The following is a 26,713-nucleotide window of genomic DNA, read 5'->3' as shown; positions in this document are numbered from 1 at the left end:
CTGCACAAAAACAATCAATGGAGGTTTTTTTTTGTACCCTTTCTGTGGCAGCACACATAGAAAGAGATAAAAACAAGGAGAAATAACTATATTTCTCCTCCTTATGCGTCCTTTGGGGAGGCACAGGCTTTTGACACATTCCCGGATTTACAAATCCTTGTAAATCTGGAAATGTGTCACAATCCATGGGTGTAGCATGGGAAAACTCACTGTAGATCCCATGGAACGCCTCTTTGACACACAGTAAGGCAACCCAGCGAGTTGTGCTGCGTTGTCTTTCTCCATATCTGCTAGGCCATGTAAAGCCACATAAAATAGCTTTGCGTGGCCTTGTAGAATTTGGCCTGCGGCCTGTGCTGCCGGTGCATCAAGAAGTGATGCACCGGCGGCGCAAGACATTTGTAAATATGCACTCTGTATGTGGTTTGCAGGGAATAGAAGACTGCATTAATTCATGCTTGCTGCAGGCAATGTTTGTTGTAGTTTTTCTTTTTTTTTTCCAGGGAAATCAATGGTAAAAACCGGCCCAGCAGACCCTAAAACACGCCCACAAACAGTCAAAAAGCAGCCTACACACTGACCTAACAGACCAGCCCATCAGGAACTGCCTGATTACCTTATAGGCCAGTCTGACCCCCCTGCTTCAGCCACCTCCTGCACCCTCACTTCTCTCCCCGAAGGCAGAGTGCTTTACATAAGCACCATCTTTAATACACATAGACACTTTCATTTTTTATTTTTTCAATTACACACGGGAGGTTGATTTGCCCAGTATCACAGGATGTTGAGCTGATGCTGAGACTCGAGCCTGGTTCCCCAGTTCCAAGGTTGGCAGTTCTGCCTTCCCCATACATTAGCTGTATTAAGCATCCACCCTGTAACTACAGTAATACAAGCATTGACAAATGGAATAGATCTCACATAGACGAAACCTATTGGTTTGCCAAGGCTTGTTAGATATCTTGTTTGCTAATGGAGGCCATTTTTATTTTGGCACCTGAGCCTATCTTCTGACCCTCTTAAAAAAAAAAAAATATTCGTTGGGAGCTCTGAGAAGATGAATTTTAGGTGTGGTTTGACTGCACAGCTGTCACCAGACCTTGTGAGATCAACAGAAGAACTTTAAGTGCTACTGATGGAGGGGTTTGTCTCTGCTCTTATGTTGGTCTTCCTCTCTACAGCATTTAATTGGGAAGAATGTGTGTGTTTCATTGTGAAAAACAGTGTTTATATTGCACTTTGTTTTGTTCAAAACCAAATCGATTTTAGACCCAAGTCAGTAATGTCAGATGCCATAGGTCTGAACTGTTCATTATTAAAAATAACAACAAAGAAATTTGGCCTTACTTATTGGCTAATGGGTTGATTCTTATTACACTTAGAGTTAGGCGAGCAAAGAAATTAACAGTCAGAAGCTAGTCACAGATCTGGCTCAGTTCTTAGAGCCCATGCACAACCCAAGCCCCAGTTGTGTTAGTTATGCAAATCATACTGCATACATCACATAAAATATGATGTCTGTTCAGAATTCAAAAAGGTTTATTTCTTTACATGCTAAATCTTTTACATTATTATGTCAAGTTATAGTGCCGCACTGAGAAGTACTTAATTAAAAATCAGTTTTTCAGTAGTAAGCATTACTGAACTAAGATGCAAGACAACTGTCATGTAAACTGTGTATGTGGCCCAGGTTACCATAGAGCAACTTTAGCCTATTAAACACAATCGTTTTTGTACTACTGGTATTATGAACTCACATATTTGAAAGTGTTTTCATACATCATAATGAAGAAAAAAAGAGTTTCACACAGTTTAAGTGGGGAAGCCGCATTTTATCCAGATAAAATGGTTTCACAATGTATATGGTATCTATTTTCCCTTGCTCATGTTAATGCTTTGTTTTTACCTCTTTGTGCATTTTTCTGCAGTTTTTATATAGCGCAGACTCGACCTGGGGAGTGTAAGTGAATTTCCTAGAATCACAGGACGTTGAGCTGACACCTAGTCTCAAACCTGGTTTCCCAGTTCCAAAGTCAACAGCTCTGGCCATAATGCCATATCCAGGGTACAGGAAAGGAGGCAGGCAGAAGCCACATGAAAGCTCAGCTTGCTATGGGCTTGATGTCCCAACAGGACCTCAAACAGAGCCAGGCTTCAGGCTCGAGTCTGGCTGTAGCTTTCTGTGGCTCACCCACTTCTAAATAAACTGTGGTAAAGCCTGCAAACTCCAGATTAACATAGTGTGCAAGAATATTCATACTAGATGCCATACATCTAGTCTCTTTATTATGAAAAGTTATGACAGTGTAGGTCTGACTTATTTATTGTGAATGACATCTTTTAAAGTTCATAAGACTTTCAGAATTCTTTGTTATTACACTGTGGTAAAGCACTGATTACTGAAGTAAGCAAATGTTTTGATGAAGGTGTGGCGTTCCCTCCTGCTCCAACAACCTCTGCCCACGATTAACTCTGTGATAATCCATCTATACGCTTCTAGGGGGTGGTTATATTTTCTTTCGCAAGATGTAGTTTTATGTTTGTCATTTTAAGATACTATGCCTGACTGTTGCATGTATGCTCCAAAAAGTAGACCTGTTTTTATGGTGACAAGTCAGTGATAAAGGCTGATTGATTTCTTGGGAAATGCTGTTTTAGATTCAGTAGCTCTAATCTGTTTATTATGAAAAGTTAATACAAAGAGAGTAAGTCCCACCTGTTTACTGAGATACATATATTTTAAACCCAGAAGGCTTTTGACAGGGGTAAGGAATTCTATAAGATATCTAGTTGTCCAAGGTACGGATTGTGGCCGAAATCTACTTGTCCTGTTAAAAAAAAAATATATATATAATACAATTGATCTTTTTGGTGCAATGTAGAGAGATGACTGATTTTATGAAAACTATGATAATTCTTTCTCTGCTTATGGTAGCACTCATATAATTTCATTGTTTTGATTCTACCACTGCTCTGCTTTTGCCACCTTTCTACAAATCATCATAGGTTGTATGTAGGGAAGTGGTAGCTCTAGTGTTGGAATACACTGTTAATGTGTTCACACCTATAAACTAAGATGTTTAAATATATTTCCATTCCTTTCCAGTCTGTTCGTCAACTGGAACAATTGGGAATTTACTCCTGACAAGGGCAAAAGGAAAACCTTATTCAGGGTGGGAAAGAAAAAGATATAGGAAAAGTGATTCAGCTGATGATTGCATGAAGAAATATGCATGTGTATAGTTGCTCATGCAAAAATAAAATTCACAAAAGTTTACTAAGAGCACTATTTCCTTGCCTTTTTCTGTAAACTCTTGTGAATTCCTGAAAGTCAGAAATGTGCACTGATGCAAGGACATAGGCCTGCAGGTGCACTTTGGTGACTTCTTTCAAAAATTGCACCCCTAATTAAGTTTCATGTTGCCCACAATGGTTTTACACTGACATACATCAAAAATGTTCTTCTAATTGATGGATGGAAAAATAGTTTTTAAAATGACACAACAGTTTGGCAAAGCATTTTTTTCAATTTGCACTTTGTGTACGTTTTATTTTGGAAGCAGTCAATCACCAATCTTGCTTTCATGCTTACCCCTATATTTGCATATAATTTGATAACTTTTTAATTAGCCTCCAATTGTTACATTTTGCATATGTATGGTTTTCTTTACTAGAATCACCGTCTGTAAAGAGGTCACAACTCACTGCATTTTCTTAGAGAGCTCACCTTAATAGTAAAGGCTTTGTAATAATGGATCATATGTACCCATTTGAATTACTTATACACATGAGTATAAACCATTAACCGTACCTTGGTGGCAGTCAGTCATTTTTCACAGATCCATACAATGGTGAAACTGGCAGCCAAAGTTTTGTATTGTGGGGAGGGGGATGGGAGTCTTGGGCCATCTGGTTCAGTGTACAAAATAAACATGACAACTTGTTACCCTTGTCACCAAACTTTGTGACACAGGCATTGCAAAATAGGAATTCAATGTCCACGCTTTAAAGGTGGATCATTATTACGCTGTTATAAAACCTATAAGGAGGTATTTTGTTACACAGAAGCTCTGAGATAACCATTTGTTTTAAATGGTCCTCTTTCCAGGGTCACACCCTCAAACATTTTGCCTTTCTCCTCCTATTTGTGCAGGATTTATTGTACTTGTTGGCATTAAGACTATGCACTGTACCACTGCTAACTAGTGCTAAACAGCTTGTGCTTTCTCCCTAAAACATGGTTTAAAATGGTTTATACCCAATTGGCATATTTAATTTACTTACAAGTCCCTTGTAGAGTGGTATACAATATATCCTGGGCCTCTAACATAAATGCTACCAGTGGGCCTGCAGCACTTACTGTTTCAACCCGCCTAAGTAGCACTCTAAAATGTGTCCTAGGCTTGTCATTGAAGCCTGAATGCAGTTGCACATTGCCATGTCGACTTGGCCCTAGGTAGCCCATAGAGCAGTGTTTCCCACCCTTTTGACTCCCGAGGACCCCCGCTGAATCACTACTGGAAGCCGGGAACCCCCAAGAAATTTGTACGATTTAAATTTCAAACATTAATTCGCAAAAAATACACAAACAAGTACACGGCAAACAAATACTCAAATTAGTAAAGATATAATTATTGTATATTGGAAAAAATTGGAAAACTTTAATGGGAAGGTTGGTGCTGCATCTCGGCGACTAACTTTTCAATGTTTGTTTTTATTTAGGAAAGCTGAATCCTCAAGTCACATTCTACATTTCCCAAGCAATTTTGTTTTTATTTTTTAGATACAGAAACTTTTTAATTGAATGTGTGGTGGACTGGAAAAACACAAACTCAGGATTCAGAACATAACACAGTGGCTAGCCTTGACTTTAATAATAGCATACTCCTATGCAAGCAAACCTTTTTTTTTTAGCAGTAATGAAAGAATTGGGAAAATATATAATTTTCTAATTTGTTCCATGTAGTTCTTTGTTGGCAGTTCATAACTCACTGTGCTAGATTATGATTGTGACTTATGAACTGCACAATAACAAAATAATCTCTGTGACAAAAGCGGTAGCCCAGTGTGCTATGCACATAAAATGTGGTTCTTTGCATGATACACATTCTTTGCATCTGGCATATTAACCATCTGCACTACCTCCAATGAGTCAAATTTGCCACTAGACAAACTCCATCTCCCCAGCAGGTACATTCATCACCAGAGTTATCTTGACACTTTTATTTTTGTCGGAAAGCTTACACTGAACTTTGCAGTGCTTTTAAAGCTGTTGCACAAATGAATAAACAGAAAAAAAGCATGCACATGTTTCTATAGAGGGCCCAGCTGGAGAAGTGCCTTCATGCCGGTCCAGGCTTGCAGACCGCTTGGGAATGTGTCACGGACCCCTGGGAGTCCGCGGACCACAGATTGGGAAACGCTGCCATAGAGCATGGTGCTGTGTAAGTGAAAGGTTGAACATATACTTTTAAGTTTTACCTGTCCTGATAGTAAAAAAAAATCCCAAATTCATTTTTCACTACTGTGAGGCCTACCCCTCCAAAAGGATAACATTGGGAAACCCTTATTACATTTAATAAACTGTAATTCCTTAATGAGAGAAGGTAGGTATGTCATGTTTGGTGCCTATGGAGTTGATATGATAAACCCTCTTTAATGGTAAAATGGGATTTATCATTACAGTTTTGAAAATGCCAATTTTAGAAAGCTGGCTTTTTCCTGCTCTTAGCCCTTTGTGCTTGCAGCCTGTCTTGGGTCACATGACTGGGTATCGCAGACAGCCTTTGTGAATCCTTCCCAGACAATCACAGTAGTGGGATTAGGTGTGCCTCAGTGAGCCATTAACCAGCTTGATGGAGGGGCGGAGCTAAGCACAGCCCCATTTGCACCTGAATAGGCTGTGCCCTGTCTCCTCACAATAGGCGTAATTACCCTGTACCGTCACCTTAGCCAGATTGAAGACAGGGCAGGAGAGGCAAGAAACTCACAGAACTTCAAAGAACCTTTCCAGAAACTTTTCCCACCTTCAAGGAGCAGGGGACCAGGGTATAAAAAAGGGCTCTCAGGCCCACAGTTCAGTTCACTACTGAACCTGAAGAAGGACTTTGAGGACTGCCTGCTGCTATTAACTGCGGTGCACTCTTAGACTGCTGCTGTACCTGGACAGATGATTTTGCTGCCTGGAGCCTGCCTTGAACCCTCAGAAGCCAGCCCTGCTGTTGGGCCCTATATCTGCACTCAGGATCACCAGAAGTGACTCCAAGGGCTAGTTTGCTGACCTGTTCAGAGCTGCAGGGACAAACCAGGTTTCTACCATCTTGAACCTACACCTTGGACCCCTGCCTGAGTGAGTCCTGAACCCCCAAGGAGGTCTCCATACACTTGTGGACCCTTAGTTGTAGCGCTAAATGTGACCAGATGACCGTGGTTGTACTGGCTGGATTTTTGTGTCAGTTTATTAAAATGTACTCTATTTTTCTAAATTGGTTTGAGATTTTTCTTGTGTTTTATTTGCACTTTTCATGTTTGTATGCTGCATGAATACTTTACACAGTGCCTTTCAAGCTGGGACTGCTTTATGTGCCAAGCTTACTAGCCACCATTTACAGGCAAGTATTTTGCTGGTGATTACCCACCTACCCACTCCCAAACCCCTGACATACAAAAACGATTTGTAATGTGAGAATTCTTGTAGATCCTTTTAGAAGGAGTTCTATATTGTTTTCCCTACTGTCACTTTGTGCACATTTGTAATTTTATAGCTTACTACCTGATGGTTGCCTAGTGAAAAACGTTGGTGTGAGTGGGTTATGAGACAAGCCAATGAGAAAGGGTATAGTACTGATTAGTTTATTGATACACGTGTCAGATGTCCTAGATCTGATCTGTTTGTTATGAAACATTTCAACAAATGTAGCAGGACTGGCCTATTTATAATGAAAACTCTATGTTAAATGCTGAAGGTCTTTAATGATGTATTGCAGTGTGTTAAATGCTTTGTAATTGTTTATGTTGCAAGATTGCTTGGTTTCTAAACATGGATGCAATGTTGGAACTTGAAAACAATGATATAATATGCACAAATAGCATTCTAAGATTGCAGCTTATTGGGTGTGGCCACGGACGTCAAGAAGGCGGTCGCACTCTAAGAGTGCTCGGGACCCCTCCGTCATCCGTCTGGAACCTGCCACCATAATCGACCCTTAAAATCCTCAACCGTGGTGTGGGGGCTGCCTAGGTGCCTCCCGTGGATCTGAGCCCGGGGCTCCGGGAGGCCAGAGAGGCGCCGAGAGAGGAGCGACCCCGAGCGCTGAACTGCACTTCAGAGGAGGTCAACGGACACCCGGGCTGGGGCGTGGGTCGCGACCGGATGCCGCTGGGCCGGGTCTCCTGGGGCCACGGGGATCGCGGCAGGAGGTGCTTTTTCCCCTCGGCGTGCCTGGGGGAGCCGCGGCAGTTCACGGCCAAGCAGAAGAGGGACGGGGCTGGCGCTGCGAGACTCTGCGGCCTGCCTGCCTGAAGACAGCCGGGGTCCTGGGACCTAGGGCACGGCGCAGGGCGCCCGTGGCCCGAGTTGGGCAGAGCGAGTGAAAGGAAAGACAAGAGAGGCACACATCCCTGGGGCTGGAGCCTCGGGGGACTAAAAAAAGATCTTGCCGGGCGGCGCTGCAGGTCCGATCGGAAACGGGCCGAGAGGAGAGGTGCCCGCCCACCTGTAGAAGCTACCGGATCGGCGCCTGCAATTTGGGGCACCCGAGCCAGACTCGCGTCATTACACCAGACGAACAGACTGAGCAGCCAGAATACATGGAGATTGAAGTAAGGAGTGAAATGGGGTTTTAAACTGGCCTAGAAATAAGAGAGACTCTGCCCAAGAGAGACCAACGGAGAGGAGTGGGGAATCGCGGGAGTCCGAGGCGACCGGGGCACGGGCGCTGGAGGGGGTTGCCCACTGATTTGTGCCCACTGAGGCACCAATCACACCAGACTGGCCTTGAGGTGGTTCCCACGGAAGATGCAGAGTCAATAGCGGAGACGTCAGAAGTGGGACTGGGGTACCTGTGAGGTCCAATGGTTTATCAACCCCCCCCCCGGCTTGCAACCGGTGTAGGGAGAGGCCCCCCCGCCGACCATCTTGGTCTGGGACTCGCCATGTGACAGCGCAGCTAACTCCAATCCTCTTGTGGACTGACTGGAGACCCTGGAGCCCTCCCGGAGATGTCGCCCGTCCAGTAGCCCCCCGTTGGATGAGGTTGCACCCCCGCTGTGGTCAACTGGACTCACAGCTGCCTCAGATAGAAGGGACACGAGATCCTAACCGCGACCGGACCCCACTTTAACGGGGGCGTAACTGTGCCTGCTCCGCAAGCACCGACACAATGGGGAAGGACAGAGCCCCCAAGCAAGCACATCTATCCCAGCAGAAAATTGACCAGTTCACCACGCCGGAGGCTCCTCGAACTGGAGGAGACGCCCCACCCACTGATCAGGCCGCAGAGGGAGTCAACTCTATCCTGCTTGCGATCCAAACCTCACAACGAGCAGTGGAATCCAAAATTGGAGAGGTGAGAGAAGAGATGGGCCTCGTGAGACAAGACCTCAGAAATGCGGTGGGCCGAATAACAGAGGTGGAGACCCGTGTTTCGCAAACCGAGGACGACCTAGCTGATCTAAGATCCAGGGTGGCCCACCTGCAAACGCGGACCAGAGAACTCCATCGCAGAGCTGAGGATGCTGAGAACCGCTCCAGGCGCAACAACCTGCGTGTCGTTGGCGTGCCCGAAGGAGCTGAGGATGGCAAGGCCGCCGAATTCCTGGAAGAATGGATCAAATCCTGGATGCCAGAGAACACTCTCTCATCATGGTTTGCGATAGAGCGAGCGTACAGGGCCCTGGCCCCGAGGCCCCCACCGGGGGGCCCCCGACGACCCCTGATTGCGCGCTTCTTCAACTTTAAAGACTGTGATGCCATCCTCAGGGAAGCTAGACGCTCCCCCAACCTCCTTTAGGACAATCAGAAAATCTTCATATTCCCGGACTACACACGTGAAGTCCAAGCCAAACGTCGATCATATGAGCAAGTGAAGCAGAAGCTGAGAGCTATGCAACTCTCATATATGCTCCTCTTCCCGGGTCGTTTGAAGGTGATCCTGGCTGATAAAGCACATTTCTTCGAATCGCCCGAGGAGGCATGGGACTGGCTGACGGAAGAGGGCTTGAGGTGTCGCAAGGGCCCAACTGGTCCGCCTAAGGAACCCAAGGGGATGCGCCAGAGTATACATGCGGACGCGAGAAGGGGTCGGAGGCGTACCAGATCCAGGCGTGGTAGACTCAGAAGTCCCAGCAGCAGAACAGAAGAGGAAGCCTGCGTGACCCGAGATCCCCCGCAAGGGGGGGATCCGACCAACGGCCCGGAGGATCGGACTGTGGGAGAGGAACAGATAAATGATCGCCTGAGCCAGTCCCCCGACCTTGGGTGATGGAGAGCCCACACACGCTGGACTCCAGCTCGTCGGGACCTGCCGGAGGCGCCAGGTACCACTCCAAGCTGATGGAACAGGGGTGCGCAGGGGTTGTCACCCTGCTGTACACCCCACTGGCCTTACCAAGGGTGAAGGTTCCCTACCAAGTTAATTGCAATTGATCCGATATGCAGGAGGGGTCCACCACTCCACACAGAAGCAGTCTACATGGCTGTATTGCCCCGGTTGGGCTTTAGGGCGACAGATGCTTCAAGGGTAGAAGTATGGGGTGGGGGGAAGTTGGGGTGTTTAAAGCTCACGATAGGGCTTAGTGTAGTGGTAAGGATAAGTTACCGAAACAGCACCAACATCTATCGTATAGATCCCTCACAATCAATATGTCAGTCCCTGGGTCCCAAATCGAGTCCTTGATTACCCAACGCACAGATATGGCACATGTGGATTCTCCACTGACACAGATCTTATCTTGGAATGTTAATGGCCTCCTAGATAAAATCAAAAGATCCGCAGTCTTTAGCACGTTGCGCAGATACGCACCCACAGTGGTCCTTCTACAAGAGACTCACCTACTTTGCACCAAATGCCCCATCCTGGCTCGGGGAGGTTTCGACAAGGTTTTTCATGCAGGCTTTGCAAGGGGTTCCAGAGGGGTGGCCATCCTATTCCACCGCTCACTGCCAATAGTAATTACCTCCACTACATCGGACCCTCAAGGTAGATTCGTAACGGTGACCGGTTCATTACACGGTTCAATGGTTAACTTTGTAAGTGCATACGCTCCCCCAGCCGGCTTCGACACCTTTTTACCAAATCTACACCGGACGCTCATTGCCCTCCCACAGGGACTCACACTCATAGGGGGAGATTTTAATTCAGTCTTAGACCCCAAACTAGACGTATCCGGACCTGTCTCCTCGACCCGGGCAGGGAGGGCATCCATCTTGAGCGGATGGATGATAAAGTTAGGACTGTGTAAAGCATGGAGGACATGGCACCCCAGGGCACGACAGTACACTCACACCTCGGCAGCACACCACTCTCAGGCAAGAATTGATCTGGTGTTTATGCCTGCCATGGACATCTCTAGAGTCACCGGTGCTGAGATATTGGCCGAGGAGTCTCAGACCACTCCCCAATCCGCATCCGACTGGGGAGCGTACCCCCCAATCATCGCCCCACGTGGCGCATGAATGCATGGTATCTACAGGACGATGATTACACCCGTGAAATAAGGGACCACCTTACCCAATATTTCGCTCATAACCTGGGGTCCGTTCAGTCCCCCGGCACGATTTGGGCGACGTGCAAAACCACACTTAGAGGCTACGCGAAGCATCGCGTTAGCGCCCGTGAGAGGGCTCGGGACCGGCAGGTATCAGCCCTTGAGACCAGAGCCCTTGCGCTGGGACGCTCCACGACCACTGCTGCATCAGCCTCAGCTCTGAGACGCCTAACGGCAATCAGGGAGGAAATTAAGCAATTGGTACTCGAGGCCGCAAAACATGCTTGGAGGGCATCGGCGGCGCGCGTGTATGGATGGGGTGATAAAAACGGCAAACTCCTTCACTGGTTGGCCACGCGCCCACTAGCCAATAGAGTTGTCCCCGAGGTCGTGGATGAGGCAGGTTTGGTCGCAAGAACCCCTAGTGGGATTGCGAGGAGCTTTGCGTCTTATTACGCTCACTTATATGCGGTGCGTTATCGCCCTCTAATTGAAAGGGAGTCCCCTCTCCTGGACGACATCACACTCCCTAGCATCCCGCATACAACTAGGATGCTCCTGGATGAAGCCATAAATTTGACCGAAATCACGACAGCTATTGCTGGTCTGACGTCAGGTAAAACACCCGGACCGGACGGGTTTCCGGCTGAGCTCTACAAAAGATGTGGGGACATCTTAGGCCCCCACCTACTTAATATGTTTAACGAGGCAGAGAAGACCGCCCGCTTCCCCGCTGGGATAGACCAAGCCACAATAGTGGTGATCCCAAAGACTCAACCACCCTCACGAGATCTCTCGGCCTATAGACCAATTTCCTTACTGAACGCAGAGATTAAGGTACTATCAACTTTACTTGCTACAAGACTGAAAACGGTGCTCCCCACACTGGTACACCCGGATCAATGTGGCTTTATGCCCTCCCGCAGCACCAGACATTGCATTAGGAGACTGCAAGTCGCACTGGCTCAACGCGGCACCCTGGCTGGATCCCCTCTTGCTCTACTCCTAATAGACTTTGAAAAAGCTTTCGATACAGTGGACTGGTCATATCTAGGACAAGTCTTAAAAAGGAACGGATTTGGTCCCAAGTTTCGAGGCCTTGTAAAATTGCTTTACTCCAACCCAACCGCCCGGGTTCAGGTAAACGGGGTGGCCTCTGATCCATTCCCTATCTGTCGCGGAACCCATCAGGGATGTCCGTTGTCGCCGTTGCTCTTCGCCCTTGCGATTGAGCCACTGGCCAAACTGTTGAGAGAGGACCCGCTGATAACGGGCTGGGTGTGGCCCACAAGCCCAGAAGACCGAGTAGCAATGTACGCGGATGACGTACTCATTTACCTCTCCAACCCAGCAACGAGTGGCCCTCGTGTCTTAGAACTCCTGGACCTCTTCTCGCAGGCCTCGGGCCTAACTCTGAATCCCAGTAAATCCCTGCTGATCCCCTTAAACCCCTCTAGAGACTGCATAGACTGGCAGGAGAGCATTCCAATCCGTCGTAACAGCTTCAAGTATCTAGGAGTCCACATAACTCTGCTCCCCGAACTGACATGGGAACTTAACATCGCACCACTTCTTAAGAAGTCTAAAAAAGACCTTCAGCGCTGGCGGGACCTACCACTCAATACACTGGGTAGAATTGCATTATACAAAATGATGATACTCCCCAGCTTCCTATACCAATTGCAAAACTTCCCATACCCAATCCCCCGGAAGTGGTTTAACGGCATCGAGTCGACTGCACGCCACTTCCTATGGCACGGCTCCCGATCTAAGCTATCCCTTGCTACATGTCAAAGGGACATAAGTGAAGGGGGTATGGGAATGTCCAACATTTATTTCTACTACCTGGCCATGCGCCTGCAAGTGATCAACGACTGGCTGTCGGGAGGCTGGACGGATCCTGCATATAGACTAGAGCTCCAGACGTTGGGATACGGTGGAGTTTTCGATGCTCTATACGGAGGAGCGATCCCACAGACCACCCCTGAAGTTACTAGGCTGGTATTGACGGGGTGGCGAGCGGCACAGAAGACCACGGGGTGGTGGCCCCGACTAACTCAACAGACACCTCTTTGGCAGGGGAGATGGTTGAGGGAAGTTTCCACGCTAGAGGGATTCCGGAAATGGGACACTATAGGAATATCTACACTGGGTGACATTTGGGGGAGTCACAAATACGGTCCTTCGAGGAGCTTCAGAAAACGCACTCTTTAAACAAGACCCAATTTCATAAGTATCTGCAACTTAGGCATGCCTTGCTAGTACACCTACATCCCGGGGATAGCGTCCCAGAACACAGCCCACTCGAGGCGAAGGTTATGATGGGACACCTAAACAAAGGAGGGATCTCCCAGATTTACCGAACCATCCTTACAAATGCAACTCCCCCCCTTGACAAGCTACGCCAGAAATGGGAGGGTTGGGTAGGCCCCATAGAAGACTTAGATTGGCGAGAAGCTTTGATAGCCCCCCGGAATCTGGCCATATCTACACGATTCCAGCAGCTACAAACCCTCTACCTACACTCAGCTTACCTTACACCTAAAAGGCTCCACCAAGCCAATCTCCGCCCCACAGACGAATGCCCCCGTTGCTTTCAACCAGGGGCCGACTTCTTCCATATGATTTGGACCTGCCCAATTATAGAGTCATACTGGGGGTCGGTCCTGGGGGAGATCTCCGAGGTCCTACAGGCTGAGATAGAGATATCTCCGATTCCAGTTTTGTTGGGGGCCATGGGCGAGATGGGGCTTAACAGAGCGAATCGAACCTTCCTGGGGGTGGCCTGCTTGGTGGCGAAGAGAGACATCATGTCAGAATGGAAGGCCGTAAAAGCTCCGACCCTCGCCAAATGGAGACGAGGTATGGACTGGTGTGCAAGATGTGAAAAACTTGTATATGAGGTGAGGGGGTGCCCAGACAAATACAACAGAGTATGGGGGACTTGGGACAGTTTACTGAACATTTGATTAACCTATGAGATTAGATTTTCCCAGAATTATCTGGAGGAACCCCGTAGCTGATGGAAAGTGGCGCATCTAGATTCAGTCCCTGCTTTATAACAAGGGAAGGACCAAGCCCACTGGGGTAGTATGAAGACGAAACCGGACTTTATTGGGCAATGTGGTAGCGGGGGTCTGCAGATCCTACGCTCTTGAGATCGGAGCACGCCTAAACCTTAACCCCTATCCCAATCACATGGAACCCGCCGTGCCTTTCAAAAACATTAAGACTGGAAAGACGATCAAGTCGGATGTGACAGGTGTTACATCCTGTAGATGGTGTCGGGTTGTCGGTATTTGTATTGGTATTACTTGTTATTATTATGTGTTTAATTGTTTCTTTAACCCTAAATAAATAAATAAAAAATCTTTATAAAAAAAAAGATTGCAGCTTATTGCTATGTTAAATATCTAACTTTTTTCATTGCCGTTACAAGTGAGTGGGTGAATACAACATTGAGTCAGTGGAAGGATAAAAAAAATGCATGAGTGCGAAGAGGAGTGGCAGACTGCATGTATTATGAGTTACTTGGTGCCTAAACTCACCAGCCATGGAGGCACTTTCCATTAATCTAGACCCAATGGATATTACCTATGCTTGCTTTTCTTTGGGGAGTAGAGATCAACAGTCACTGTGGCTCTCTGTCAAGTGCCAGATCACGTTTTTTTGTCCCTACACTCCCCTCCAAAAAAGATCAAGACTATCAGAACACAAGTGAAAAAACCTGATAAAGTTAACTGGATAAAACAATGTTCTGCAAAGCAAACCCTGCTCCAGAAAAACTAGTCTACGAAGCTGTTTGGCTGCTAAGCTGTTTTACCCCTGCCTAATGATCAATGCCTATGGGAAAAAAGAATTGAAGATGTGTAGCCAACTAACATGGCCGAGTGGATCTAAATCATGCGAGCTCCGCTGCATTCGTTCCTCATAATCAAGGCAGCAAGAGCGCCTACTGATAAAATTCGCGCCACAGCCATGCCTTAAGACCTGAGCTGCAAGCGATGCAGCAGGAGACCGAGGATTGTCATTTTAGCACCTGAAGTGACATAGTCGTCCAGTGCTGGATGGCCGAACCACAGCTGCCACTATAGACACCAGCGAGCCACCAGTAAGACAGTGTGCTGCGACGAACGACATGCCCGAGTCTTGCTTCACCTCTCTTTACCCCTACTGCTGTGGTGCTGTGCTGCTAGCCAGGACCTGGGATGCAGATTATTAACACCTCAATGTGGAGATCAGCAGAATTGCCTCACTTCAAAATGGCAGCGATAATGGATATTACTTTGGCATTATGACATGAGGCCCACGTGATTGGGGCCCGCTGGAGCTGCACTTGCTAAATGCCCAATGAGCTGGCCTGGACCCCCGATCACAGCCCTACTTTGAGCTTATTCTTTCTTTCTGGTCAGCAACAGCAGAAGGGCTATCCCACGCCACCTCTGGCCCTGGATTTGCTACACGTCGGCTCCTTAGAAGCACTACGGAGAGGTGGCCATTGCGGCCATTAACCCTTTAGCTGCCAGGCCTTTTCCCCCTCAGGTACCAGGCCTTTTTTGGGCTATTTCGGGAAGTTTGCTCTTAGCCCCCCATAACTTTTTGTCCACATAAACTACCCACGCCAAATTTGTGTCTTTTTTTTCAAACATCCTAGGGATTCTAGAGGTACCTAGGGTTTATGGGTTCCGCCCAAGGAGACCAACAAATTAGCCAAAATACAGCGAAAATGTAGTTTTTTAAAACAAATGTCGAAAAGGAAGTGCAGAAGAAGACGTGTGTTTTTTTTTCCCCCTGAAAAGGGCATCAACAAAGGGTTTGCGGTGCTAAAATCACCATCTTCCCAGCTTTCAGGAACAGGCAGACTTGAATCAGAAAACCCCATTTTTTAGCACAATTTTAGCATTTTACTGGGACATACCCCATTTTTACTTCATGTTGTGCTTTTAGCCTCCTTCCAGTTAGTGACAGAAATAGGTGTGAAACCAATGCTGGATCCGGGAAAGCTAAACATTTCTGAAAAGTTGACAAAATTCTGAATTCAGCAAGGAGTCATTTGTGTAGATCCTACAAGGTTTTCCTTCCGAAAATAACAGCTTAAATAAAAACAAATGTTGAAATTGAGGTGAAACAAACAGCCATTTTTCTCCACGTTTTACTCAGTAACGTTTTCCTGCAATGTTAAAATTTTAAAAGCAATATACTGTATTGTCTGCTGGACTCTTCTAGTTACGGGGATATATAGGGCTTTTAGGTTCATCAAGAACCCTAGGTACCCATAGCCAATAAATGAGCTGCACCTTGCAATGGGTTTTCATTCTATACCGGGTATACAGCAATTAATTTGCTGAAATATAAAGAGTGAAATATAGGTATCAAGGAAACCTTTGTATTTCCAAAATGAGCACAAGATAAGGTGTTGAAAAGCAGTGGTTATTTGCACATCTCTGAATTCCAGGGTCCCCATGTTAGCATGTGAATTACAGTGCATTTCTCAAATAGACGTCTTTTTTACACACTGTCTTTCATTTGGAAGGAAAAAATGTAGATAAAAACAAGGGGCAATAACACTTGATCTTCTATTCGGTGTTTGTTCAAGTCTCCCAATAAAAATGGTACCTCAGGAAACACAACATGGACACATCACATTTTTATATTGAAATCAAACCTGTTTTTGCAAAGTGCCTAGCTGTGGATTTTGGACTCTAGCTTTGCCGGCACCTAGGGAAACCTACCAAACCTGTGCATTTTTTAAAACTAGACACCCAGGGGAATCCAAGATGGGGTGACCTGTGGGGCTTTCACCAGGTTCTGTTACCCAGAATCCTTTGCAAACCTCAAAATTCGGCAAGAAACACACTTTTTCCTCACATTACGGTAACAGAAAGTTCTGGAATCTGAGAGGCGCCACAAATTTCCTTCCACCCAGCATTCCCCCAAGCCTCCCGATTCAAATGGTACCTCACTTGTGTGGGTAGGCCTAGTGCCCGCAAAAGGAAATGCCCCAAAACACTATGTGGACAAAATTATCAAATTCAAAACTACCTTTTTTGATCGGGGAGGGGGGGGTAGTGGGGGAGAGGGCCTGCGTTTTTGGTCCTGGGCTCAGCAGCCATATAGAGAAACCTACCAAACATTTCTGAAAACTAGACACCCAAGGGAGTCCAGGGTGGTGTGACTTGCATGGATCCCCCAGTGTTTTCTTACCCATAATCCTCAGCACACCTCAAATTTAGCTAAAAAAAATCAATTTTTTCCACATTTCTGTGTGGGATCACCGCACCGGGACAATTTTCCTACCACCCAACGTTCCTCTCAGTCACCCGATAAAAGTGATACCTCACTTGTTTAGGTGGGCAAAGTGCCTGTGACAAGGCAGAGCCAACAACATGCCGAAATTGAGGGGAAACCAAAGCGGGTCTAAAAGGGCAGTTTGGAAAAAACATTTTTAGGCTGACAAGTGGGGGCAGAAATTTTATCGTTATAGATGCGACAATGGTGGGTGGTAGGAATTTTGTGGATTTCTGCAGATTCTGGAAGGTTCCATCACAAAAATGTGGGAAAAATGTGTGATTTCCAGCAAAGTTGGAGGTGTGCAGGGCATTGTGAGTAAAAAAAAAAAAAAAAAAAAAAAAGCAAAGGGTGCGGGTGCATGGTGAAGCACACCACCCAGGACTCACTCAGATATTTAGATTTCAGATGTGTCTAGTTCTTGTGGTTTTTTTCTACATGACAGTGTCCCAAAGTCCAATAAGTGCAGCCCTCACCATTCCAAGTGGGACGATTTTGAGAGCTAGACCAGCTCTCATGGCCCAAATGTAAAACCAAAACCCAAAATAATCAAGTGTCCTCTTGTTTGCCGTGGGATAAAATGTTTTAGTGTGTGGGGGAGAACTGAAAGACTGTTACCCCCTTCATTTGGGGTAGGGGCATAACCATGCCCATACTGGTTGGTAGCCACCACCCCACTATTTTTGTTTTTTTTAATTCCCTGGCATCTAATAGGCTTTCTGCCCCTCATTGGAGTGGATCGGGGGTAATTGCCCCACCTGCCCACCGGCAGGCAGAATAACTTTGGCCCCATTTATTTGGGGGATCTCTGGTGGGCTTTCTGCCCCATGGAGGACCCTTGCCCAAGGGGCTGTCTCCCCCTCCCCCCCCCCCCAAACAAAATATACACATGCACCCCAATCCCTGGCACCTAAGTGGTGCGTGAAGTTGACCAAAGTAAAAATCCCTGCCCTGGGGAGAGGAGGGTGCCAGGCCCTCAAGGAGAGTGCTAGCTCTTTCCCCGAGGGCCGGTAGCAGGACGTAACGGTTACGTCCTGGGCACCTGAGTGGTGCTGCCCAGGATGTAACCATTACGTCCAAGGCACCCGGTGGGTTAAGGGCTGCACTGCAGGGGGCAAAATTCCTGTTCTACGGGGCAGACTGCAGGGAATACATAGACTGGTATACATGGCAGCTGAAGACAGGAAAAGAGATTACTTTTCGAAGGCGTGGCCTGATTTCCCAGCTATTTCACACACAAACACCCCAGCTACCACCTGGCCTTATATAATTAATGAGGCTTACAGTGTACTGAGATCTCAATTAGATGGGCTGCACACTCTACTGTGTCCTGTTTAATCCCAGTGCCACACCTCTCACAGCAAGGGGTATTGATGGAAAAAAATCCTATGGGATACTTACCTCCCAGTTCCCTACTGGAGGATGCACTGGGTCTCCTTTATCCCGGAGTCATTTGCCTGGCCTGTGGATGCAACCTGCATGCCTCCAAAAAAGACTCAACCGAATAGAGTGATCAGCTACTTTCAACCGACTTATCCCAGAGTCGTGCACCCTTCTACTACTAGAGACGGCGCTATGGCATTACCTAAGGAAGACCTACTTTCTTCACTTCAAAACTTTAAAAAGGAGCTGAGAGAGGAATTAAAAGCGGACTTGGGCAGATATTTAGACGTTCTTCGCACAGACCTCAACGCCAGACTCTCGACATTGCAACAATATGTGGACTCTCTAGGCGAACAAACTCTTGATCTGGAAACTAAATGCCAGACTTTGGAACAGCGAGTAGGTCGATTGGAGGGCTCATCTGAAAAACTTCATGATCTCCTACAGGCTATGTTCTTGAAATGTGAAGACTTAGATAACCGTTCTAGCTGGGATAGCATTTGTCCACAGAACCTGAAGGAAGGAAGGAAGGAAGGAATAGAGGGCCCATACCTGGAGGCATCTGTGGTGGGCATCTTTTCCGACAAGCAGGCAAAGGTCAAACTGGAATGTGTCCACCATGTTGGCCCTTTACTAACTGGTGAAGGCATATGACCTTGAGATTTTCTAGCAAAACTGCACTCCTTTAAGGTGAAGGAAACGATCCTATAAACTGCAAGAAAGGTGGTCAGTCTCCTTTCAAGGCACAACATGTTCTATGTTCAAAGACATCGCACCAGCCTCCTTGGTTCGAAGGCTCCAATTTTGACCTGTCACAGATAAACTGCGCACAAATACATCAAAATAGGTGGACTTATCCCTTCAGCCTTACCTTTAAATGAAAATAAGACACCTCACTTCACAAACTTGGCAGAGGCGGCAACAGTACTGGGCATACCATCTCCAGAATGCAGAGATGTCGAGGGACACCAAGAGAGACCTTCCACGGGTTCATTGCCCAGAACTGATAAAGGACAATTGCTATCGCAGAGATGACCGAAATGGCAAGGGAAGTGATGGGTCCCAGGTTGACACGTGCCTCCCGCCCTAGCCACCAAAGCTACGTTACAGGGGGGGACTAAGATCTCATTATAATTTGAAATGCGTGGAGCTTTGGTTCAACCTGTATAACAAACTGCCTTCTAGAGTCGGTAATCCTCATCCATAAGCAATTTCAAAAAGCTCTGTATGAGAACGGCTGACTGTCTCTTGCAAAGGGGGGGGGGGGAGAGTCCATTACTCTTTGAGGGTACTGTCCATCCGATACCAATTCACCTTGATCATATTTGCTTACTGTTAGAATGCTTTAGTGATATTTGACCTACACACCCTTACCTATGCAATTTAAGACTACTCTGTACCATTATTGGGGAATTAAGTTCCCAATTGTTCTTGTTTGTTATTCTTGTTTTTCTTCGTTAGTGAGCCACTTTTGATTTGTGGCGGGCCTAGGTCTGGCATGTGTTTTTTTTTTGTTTTTTTTACAAATCTTGGGAGAGGATAGGGTGGCGGGGAGTGGGATCAGGGCCTTTTGATTTAATGTATCTGCCCCATGGTGTTAACAACACTAACTTAGAATGTCAAGGGGCTGAACTCTCCGGCCGAACATCATAAATAATGGAAATACATCCTAGATAGGAGACATGATATAACAGCCTTACAAAAGACACATCTTAAACAAAGCGAGGATCATAGATTGTGCAATAAAGCATACCGTCTGATCAACAAATCCTAGGCCCTCACCAATCATAATAGGGTAGCCCTCGTCTTCCACTCCTCCCTAAAATTTCAACCAACAGGTTGTAAACCAGACAAAGAGGGGCGAATACTGATAGTCAAAGGCAACATTGCAGGTTGGATGTGCACAATAGCTTATATCTACGCCCCAAATACAGCCCAGACAGCTTTCATAAAATTGTGTCTAGCTCTTCTGGCAGAGTTTGCTGAGGGGGAAATTATTTTAATGGAAGACTTCAATCTTACATGGAATCCGAAACTGAATAGCTCCCACCCTCATCACTCCTTAACCAGGAGCTTTTCTAAAGCCCTGAAACAAACATTACAGTCTATAGGGCTCATAGATGCCTTGAGGACCAACCATCGTGATACTCTGGATTACACCTTCTTTTCCCATTTACGTCACACGTACTGCCGCCTTCACTACACTTTCATAATCCAATCACTGAAACACTCTATTATGCAATCCGAAGTCCACATTTGTAGCTCTTTCAGACCATGCCCCTGTAGCACTGAAACTGGAATGGGCTCCCCCAGCACCTAAATATCGTAGACGGTTCTTCTCTGGCCCACTAGTGAGGGTACCATATTTTCCGAGATGAATTGTGTGAGACAATCAGAGCCTTCTTTCAAACAAATGGCCCTCTGGATGCTAACCTGTCCACTACATGAAACGCCTTTAAGGCCGTTATTAGGGGGAAATGCATTTTACTCCTGTCTACTTTAACTAACTAGAAAACCCAGGATAGATTAGCACTAGAAGCAGAACTACAAGTAGCAGAACGGGCTTACAAAGTCACTCCATCATTACCACTCCATTGAAAAGTCACTGCACTTAGGGGAAAGCTGAATGTGATATATACGAATAGGGCAGAATTTATTCTGGTACGTCTTAAACATGGGACTTATGATCAGCAAAAAAAGGTGGGTTCCCACTTAGCAAGTCAACTAAGAGTTAAACACAAGAAGGAATACGTCAGTCACAGATGGTGGGATGTGGCAACATCAGAAGACAATAAGGTAAGCCTTCAGAGATTTTTATAACCAGTTCTGTAAAGCCAAGCCATCCAAGAAAGCCAATCAACTAAGATACCTAAAAGACGTAAACCTACCTCCATTGACTGATGATCAAAATGAGGTTTTAGGTAGTCTGATCAGAGAAGACGAGGTCCAAGCAGCTACTTCTTCCCTTAAACTGCACAAATCACCTAGGCCGGATGGCTTTACGGTCCAAGTTAATAAAACATTCAGTTTTTATTTGATACCCTACCTGAAAGCACTGTTCAGTCAAATAGCTACTTCTCGCAGGGTTACACACTCGATGAATGAAGCACTGGTTTCAGTCCTTCTGAAGCCAGGGAAGGACCCACACTATTGTGCTTCCTACAGGCCTATTGATCTATTAAATCTGGATGCTAAGTTATATACTAAGATCCTGGCTGTGTGGCTAGAAGACCTGCTGTCAGATCTGATTTATTTGGATCATTCTGGGTTTAATAAGGGGAGACAGACACATGATAATTTGAGGAGGGTATTCCACCTGATCGAAAAGGCAGCTAAAAAAAACCACATACCAGTGGTCGCACTGTCACTAGAGGCTGAAATAAGTTTTGACTGGGTGATTGGCCCTTACTCTCTCACACTCTCCGTTAGTTCGGTATGTGCAAACAATTTATCACATGGTCCAGGCTAACTAGACAAACCCACTATCACGAGTACTAGTAAACAGAGTGGGCTCAGACCTCTTTAAATTAGAGCAGGGTACTTGTCATTGGTGTCTGCTCTCACTTCTTTATTTTGCCCTCAGTATGGAGCCCCTTCCAGCTAAGATAAGAGATGAGAAAGCGATTCAGGGTCTCTCCTTTGGGTCTGTTGACCACAAAATTTGGCTTTTTCAACTTAAAGCTGATCTCAAAAGGTGGGCTCCCATGTATCTATCATGGCTTGGCCATATCCATGCAATCAAATTGTCTGTCTTACTGCAATTTTTATATCTTTTTCAGGAGCTTCCGATTGAAAGAGTCCAGAAGTTTTGTTTGACTCTGCTCTCTGGTGACCAGCTTTATCTGGCAGCATCGCAGAGCCTGACTCCCTTATAAACTGCTGCACTTACCCATAGAGACTGACGGGTTGGCTCTTCCTGACTTTCTCTCCTCCTATAAGGCGGCACAACTAAGAGTGATATCTGAATGGTCTCTGAGATAAGTGGCTAAACACTGGTTCATATGGATCAGGCTGTGGTGGGCCACATTGTCTGGGACATTTTATGGAAACTGAAAGCCGACTGACCCTCCAATGCGTACCTTAGTACATGTACAAAAACAACTCTTAAATCATGGAATGATGTGAATCGCTCTGCTGCATGGGCTACAGTTCCTTCTCCATTCACTCCTATTCATTTTAACCCTGGCTTTTCTCCAGCACTTACATCAGACCCTTTTGATCTCTGGAGAGAGGGAGGGTGTCTTACCATCTCTGACTTGTTCCATGGATGGGATATCCTTACTTGAAAATTCCAAATAAGACTTTGGCTAACCAAATTCTGAGAGATACCATTACACTCAACTGAAACACTAGGTACTCCACCCAGACTTGGGAGCAGCAGACACTGAAGACCTTTCTCCAATTGAGAAATTTGTAAGTCAAGCAAGTGGAGCTAAAGGTACAATCTAATTCCTCTACTCACTTTTAATTGATACTTTCTCCAAAATTCGGCCATGACACGCAGATTTTTGGACCAGTATACTAAAGAACACAATCTCCTAAGAGCAATGGCAGAAGCTATGGTGCGACATATCTAGGTTCAGCTGCTCAATGGGGATGGGAGATGCCCTTTATAAAATAATGTATGATTGGTATCCTTATCTCACTAAGCTCAAAAGAATTTACTCCAACAAGTCTGACCTTTGCTGGAGAGGATGCGGGTTGCTCGAGGATTTCTGTCACATATGATGGGACTTTGTCATATACCGCCCTTTCTGGTCTGAAGTTGTAACTCAAATTAAAGACCTATTAGGGTGCGCAATCCCATCTGTACTAAGCTGTTTTTCTTGTATTAATGTTTTGCAGAAAAGATGTATTGTTTTCAACCAGTTTGTGTTTTTGTCCTCTAAGATAGTGGACCCATGTTATCTAAAGGAGACTAATGTTTTTTTTATGTTGTGTCCAATTTTGTGCAGAAAAGGTTAGACCCTCCATTTTCTTTTTTCTTGCAGCCCTAATCCAACTGCCTGTATTCAGGTCCTTCAGGAAGTGTCCATGTCTCGCTATATTCCCCATCCTACGCTTGTTGTGTCTGTTACGCTTACGTCCGTAAGGACCGAAACTGGTATCAGCTTGAAAATGCCACAGCAGGTACAGATTATCAATCGTTCAGCATGGAATATAGTTATATGGTGCAAAATGTATTTTGAATGAAAAAACACATTTTTGGTCTTTCTCCCCTATAAAATCTAATTTCTTGTGATCTTAAGCTAGCTGAGTGGCAGAAAAAACATCTGAAAGTAGGTCGTTTTGTGTGAGAATCCTTGTGGTTTAACATCTCACAATATAGCAGTAAGTAATCTGCAAACAGTTACAACAATGATTTCTTGGAAAACGAGTGCTTAATTTGCAAAACATTAAGTGGCATGTTGCAAAGTTTTGCTCAGGAGCCCAATGGCGCCACTGAAGGCGTGGGTGCTGAACACCAGTACTGCGTAGTCTTATTTCCACCTTAAGCCTCTTAAATCCCACCAGACTTTCTGTCTCTTTATCTCACTCTTGCACATTATTTTGTCACCCCTGCTTTTTCTCACTTTGTCACTGTTTTTCTGCCTTTCTATTCCCCCTGCATCCCCCTTTTTTGTTTTTATCTCTTTTTCTGTGAATCAGTCTGCTGAGGAAAAATAAGTGCCAGACCCTAAAAATAAGTGCTAGTGGGCCTATCTAGCAACCACCTGCTCAAATCAAAAGCTGCATAAAACTGAAATATTTAGCAGTTTACATTAGAAGTGTCAAAAAGCAATGTTAAATACATCAATGTTCAGACTTTAGGCCTTTAACAGGAGGTGTGTTTTTGGGGGTTACTTCCTAGAACTTGCACTACTAAGTGAACCTTTTTTAACCTCTAGGCCTGTGATGCAGAGAGCATTATGCTGAATCTTGCGGGACAGCTCATCATGCTCCAGAGGGATCGATCAGGCCCTCAAATCAGAGAAAAAGAGAGTAGTCCTTCGCAGCGAAAACTTGTAAGTAGAGTTTTTTTTTAATGATCTTCTTATGTGTTTTTTACTTAAGTTGTTAACATGGCTGCCTTCCTTAAGTTGAAAGCTAGTGGGGAATTGGTCATCTTGTTCATTAGAAAGACATTGTTCTTCAGATTCATTGATTGATTTATGTGCAGTAATGGAAGAGACTATTCCTAGTGTAATACCTGACTCAGCACCTGCCCTCTCCCATGCTCCTTATCTCTAACCAGCATGTCCTACTAGTTCATCTTTCTGTGTTATCAATTAATGCTGTCCAATAATCTTTGGCTAACTGTCTAATGCCTGGGATGTGTTTGCCTCTTTAGAGTGATTGAAACCTTTTCAGGCAAGCCTTTTAAAGAGGCATTAAGTTGGTATGTTTAGACGCAGACTTTTTCTGCAGTGTTGTCAATGGGTTTAGCACACTGACTAGATTTGCTTTCTACCTTAACACTGAGTTGATGGTAATGAATGGCTTGCACATGGACTGCACCATCTCAGGTCTGCCATTGCTTAAAGTTGCAAAGGATTGCTAGGGAAAAGAGTACACATTTCAACTGGTAACGTTCCTGTAAGCCTTGATAAACTGCTCCACACATCAGTGCCATGACATTGTTTTGTCAAAGTCATGCGTCACTGAATATTCTGGCTTTCCTATTGTTACATTTGAGATTTACAAGAAAGGTTAGTCTTGCTCCCTCACACAGAAGAAATACCTGAACCAGCAGAGAACCACTTGCTTGCATTTTTCTGAAGATTTTGTTTTTCATTTTCTACCTTGGAGGCACTCCTTTGAGAGTAGATTTATCTTTCACCGCTGTGAGGGGACTATTTTTATTCGTTTTACCACTAGAGGGGATCACATTACTTTCCACTGAGAGCGCCTTTTTACAACACTTTTGAGTCTGGCATTAGCCAAGGCCTTTTGATTTTACTCAAGTTATATGTATGGTATACTTAAAAGGGCTTACAGCCACCTCTCTTCATCCATTGGTCTCTTGTGTCAGTCACATTTTGCTTCTGCCCACTGTAACATACAACATGGGGCAGAGGGTCAGCCTAACTCAGCCCTAGGCTAACTTCACTTTGCATGACTTTATTTAGCCCTTTCAAAAGGAGCACATCTACACACAAGGTAGCTCCCTTCATTGCCAGTGTTGTTTTTATTTTATTAATACTTTAGTGTTGCCTTTGTAGAGCCTGATGTGATGTGATGTTGTTTTTTACCAGATGCAAGAGCAGGACACCTTCCAGCTTTATGAGTTCCTTTCTCCTGCCAGTGCTGTTGTAAAGACCTTCGTTTATTTGTCTGCTGCTTTTTCACACCATACCAGCAGCTCAGATAAACCTTGAATATAAGCTCATAAGAATACTCTATCTTTGCAACTCTGTCAGTCATTTATTTGGTTTCCTTATTTCCTTCTTTCAGTCCTCTTTCCTTGCTTCTTTCTTTCCTCTGCCTTCCTTCTTTTCCTTCCTTTATTTTCTTATTCACACTTTCGTTCCTTCTTTCATTTTCTTTATTACCTCCCTCTTTCTTTCTATCTTGATCTTCTTTCTTACTTGGCTTCCTTTATTTCTGTTTTCTTGTCTGCCTCTTTATTTCTTGTCTTTCTTTTAACTTTCTTGCTTTCCTCTTACGTTCTTGTCTTCCTCTTGCATTCCTCATTCGTTCCCTTTCTCACTTTCTCTCTTTCTTCCCTTCCTTCTATTTTTATTGCCTTTTTTCTCAAAAGCAAGAAGCTGACACAGTGCCAGACCATTTGGCCCTTCTTTTTTCAAATCTGTATTAGACATACCTTTCAATTTTACTAAAATTATGTGGATAATTATAGAGGTTTTTAGCCAGACTTATTCTGTTAGTATGTGGTTGTCACTTACATTTTTCTTCCATTCACTCCAGCATGCATCAAGGGCAGTGTGCCGGCCCACTTCAGCTGTTGGCTGACTTCCCTATGATTTGCGACTTGCTGCCCTTTCTCAAGGAGCAGATCTGCACACATAGTTCCCTCCAGTTCCAGGGAGTACTAGGCAATGAGTGCTTTTTTGAGACTAGAGCAACCTTTATTCCTTTGGAAAATGTTTTGTATAGATTAATGAGGGTCCCGCAGTTTCCTGAACAATACATTTTTGCAAAGGCGATGACAAAACAAAACATGAATTGCCGAACAGCTGGCGGCCAATGCTAGACCTTTTGGCTTTGTCAGTATTTGTATTTTTGCTTCAGTTTCTTTACAGGAACATACCTTCAGTATCAGAGATCTGTGTTTAACAAATGTGTGCCCTGAATGTTATTTATTGAACACTCCTGCCTCTGTTGTACTTCCGCC

The 26,713-nt window shown here is 45.3% G+C and overlaps 1 protein-coding gene across 2 annotated transcripts in view; it reads left to right on the top strand.

Moving 5' to 3' along the window:
* RIC1 (RIC1 homolog, RAB6A GEF complex partner 1) overlaps positions 1-26,713 on the top strand; it is a 673,031-nt gene that overhangs the window by 456,173 nt on the left and 190,145 nt on the right. For both annotated transcript variants that reach the window (XM_069240247.1, XM_069240239.1), the window contains exons 17-18: positions 23,370-23,508; positions 24,267-24,383. In XM_069240247.1, the coding sequence (XP_069096348.1) occupies positions 23,370-23,508; positions 24,267-24,383 (256 nt within the window). The remainder of the gene's footprint in view (positions 1-23,369; positions 23,509-24,266; positions 24,384-26,713) is intronic.

Source organism: Pleurodeles waltl, chromosome 1_2 (genome assembly GCF_031143425.1).
Source record: "Pleurodeles waltl isolate 20211129_DDA chromosome 1_2, aPleWal1.hap1.20221129, whole genome shotgun sequence".
Taxonomy (NCBI): domain Eukaryota; kingdom Metazoa; phylum Chordata; class Amphibia; order Caudata; family Salamandridae; genus Pleurodeles; species Pleurodeles waltl.
Note: the sequence above shows the minus strand (reverse complement) of the source record. Positions and strands in the feature narration are given on the sequence as shown.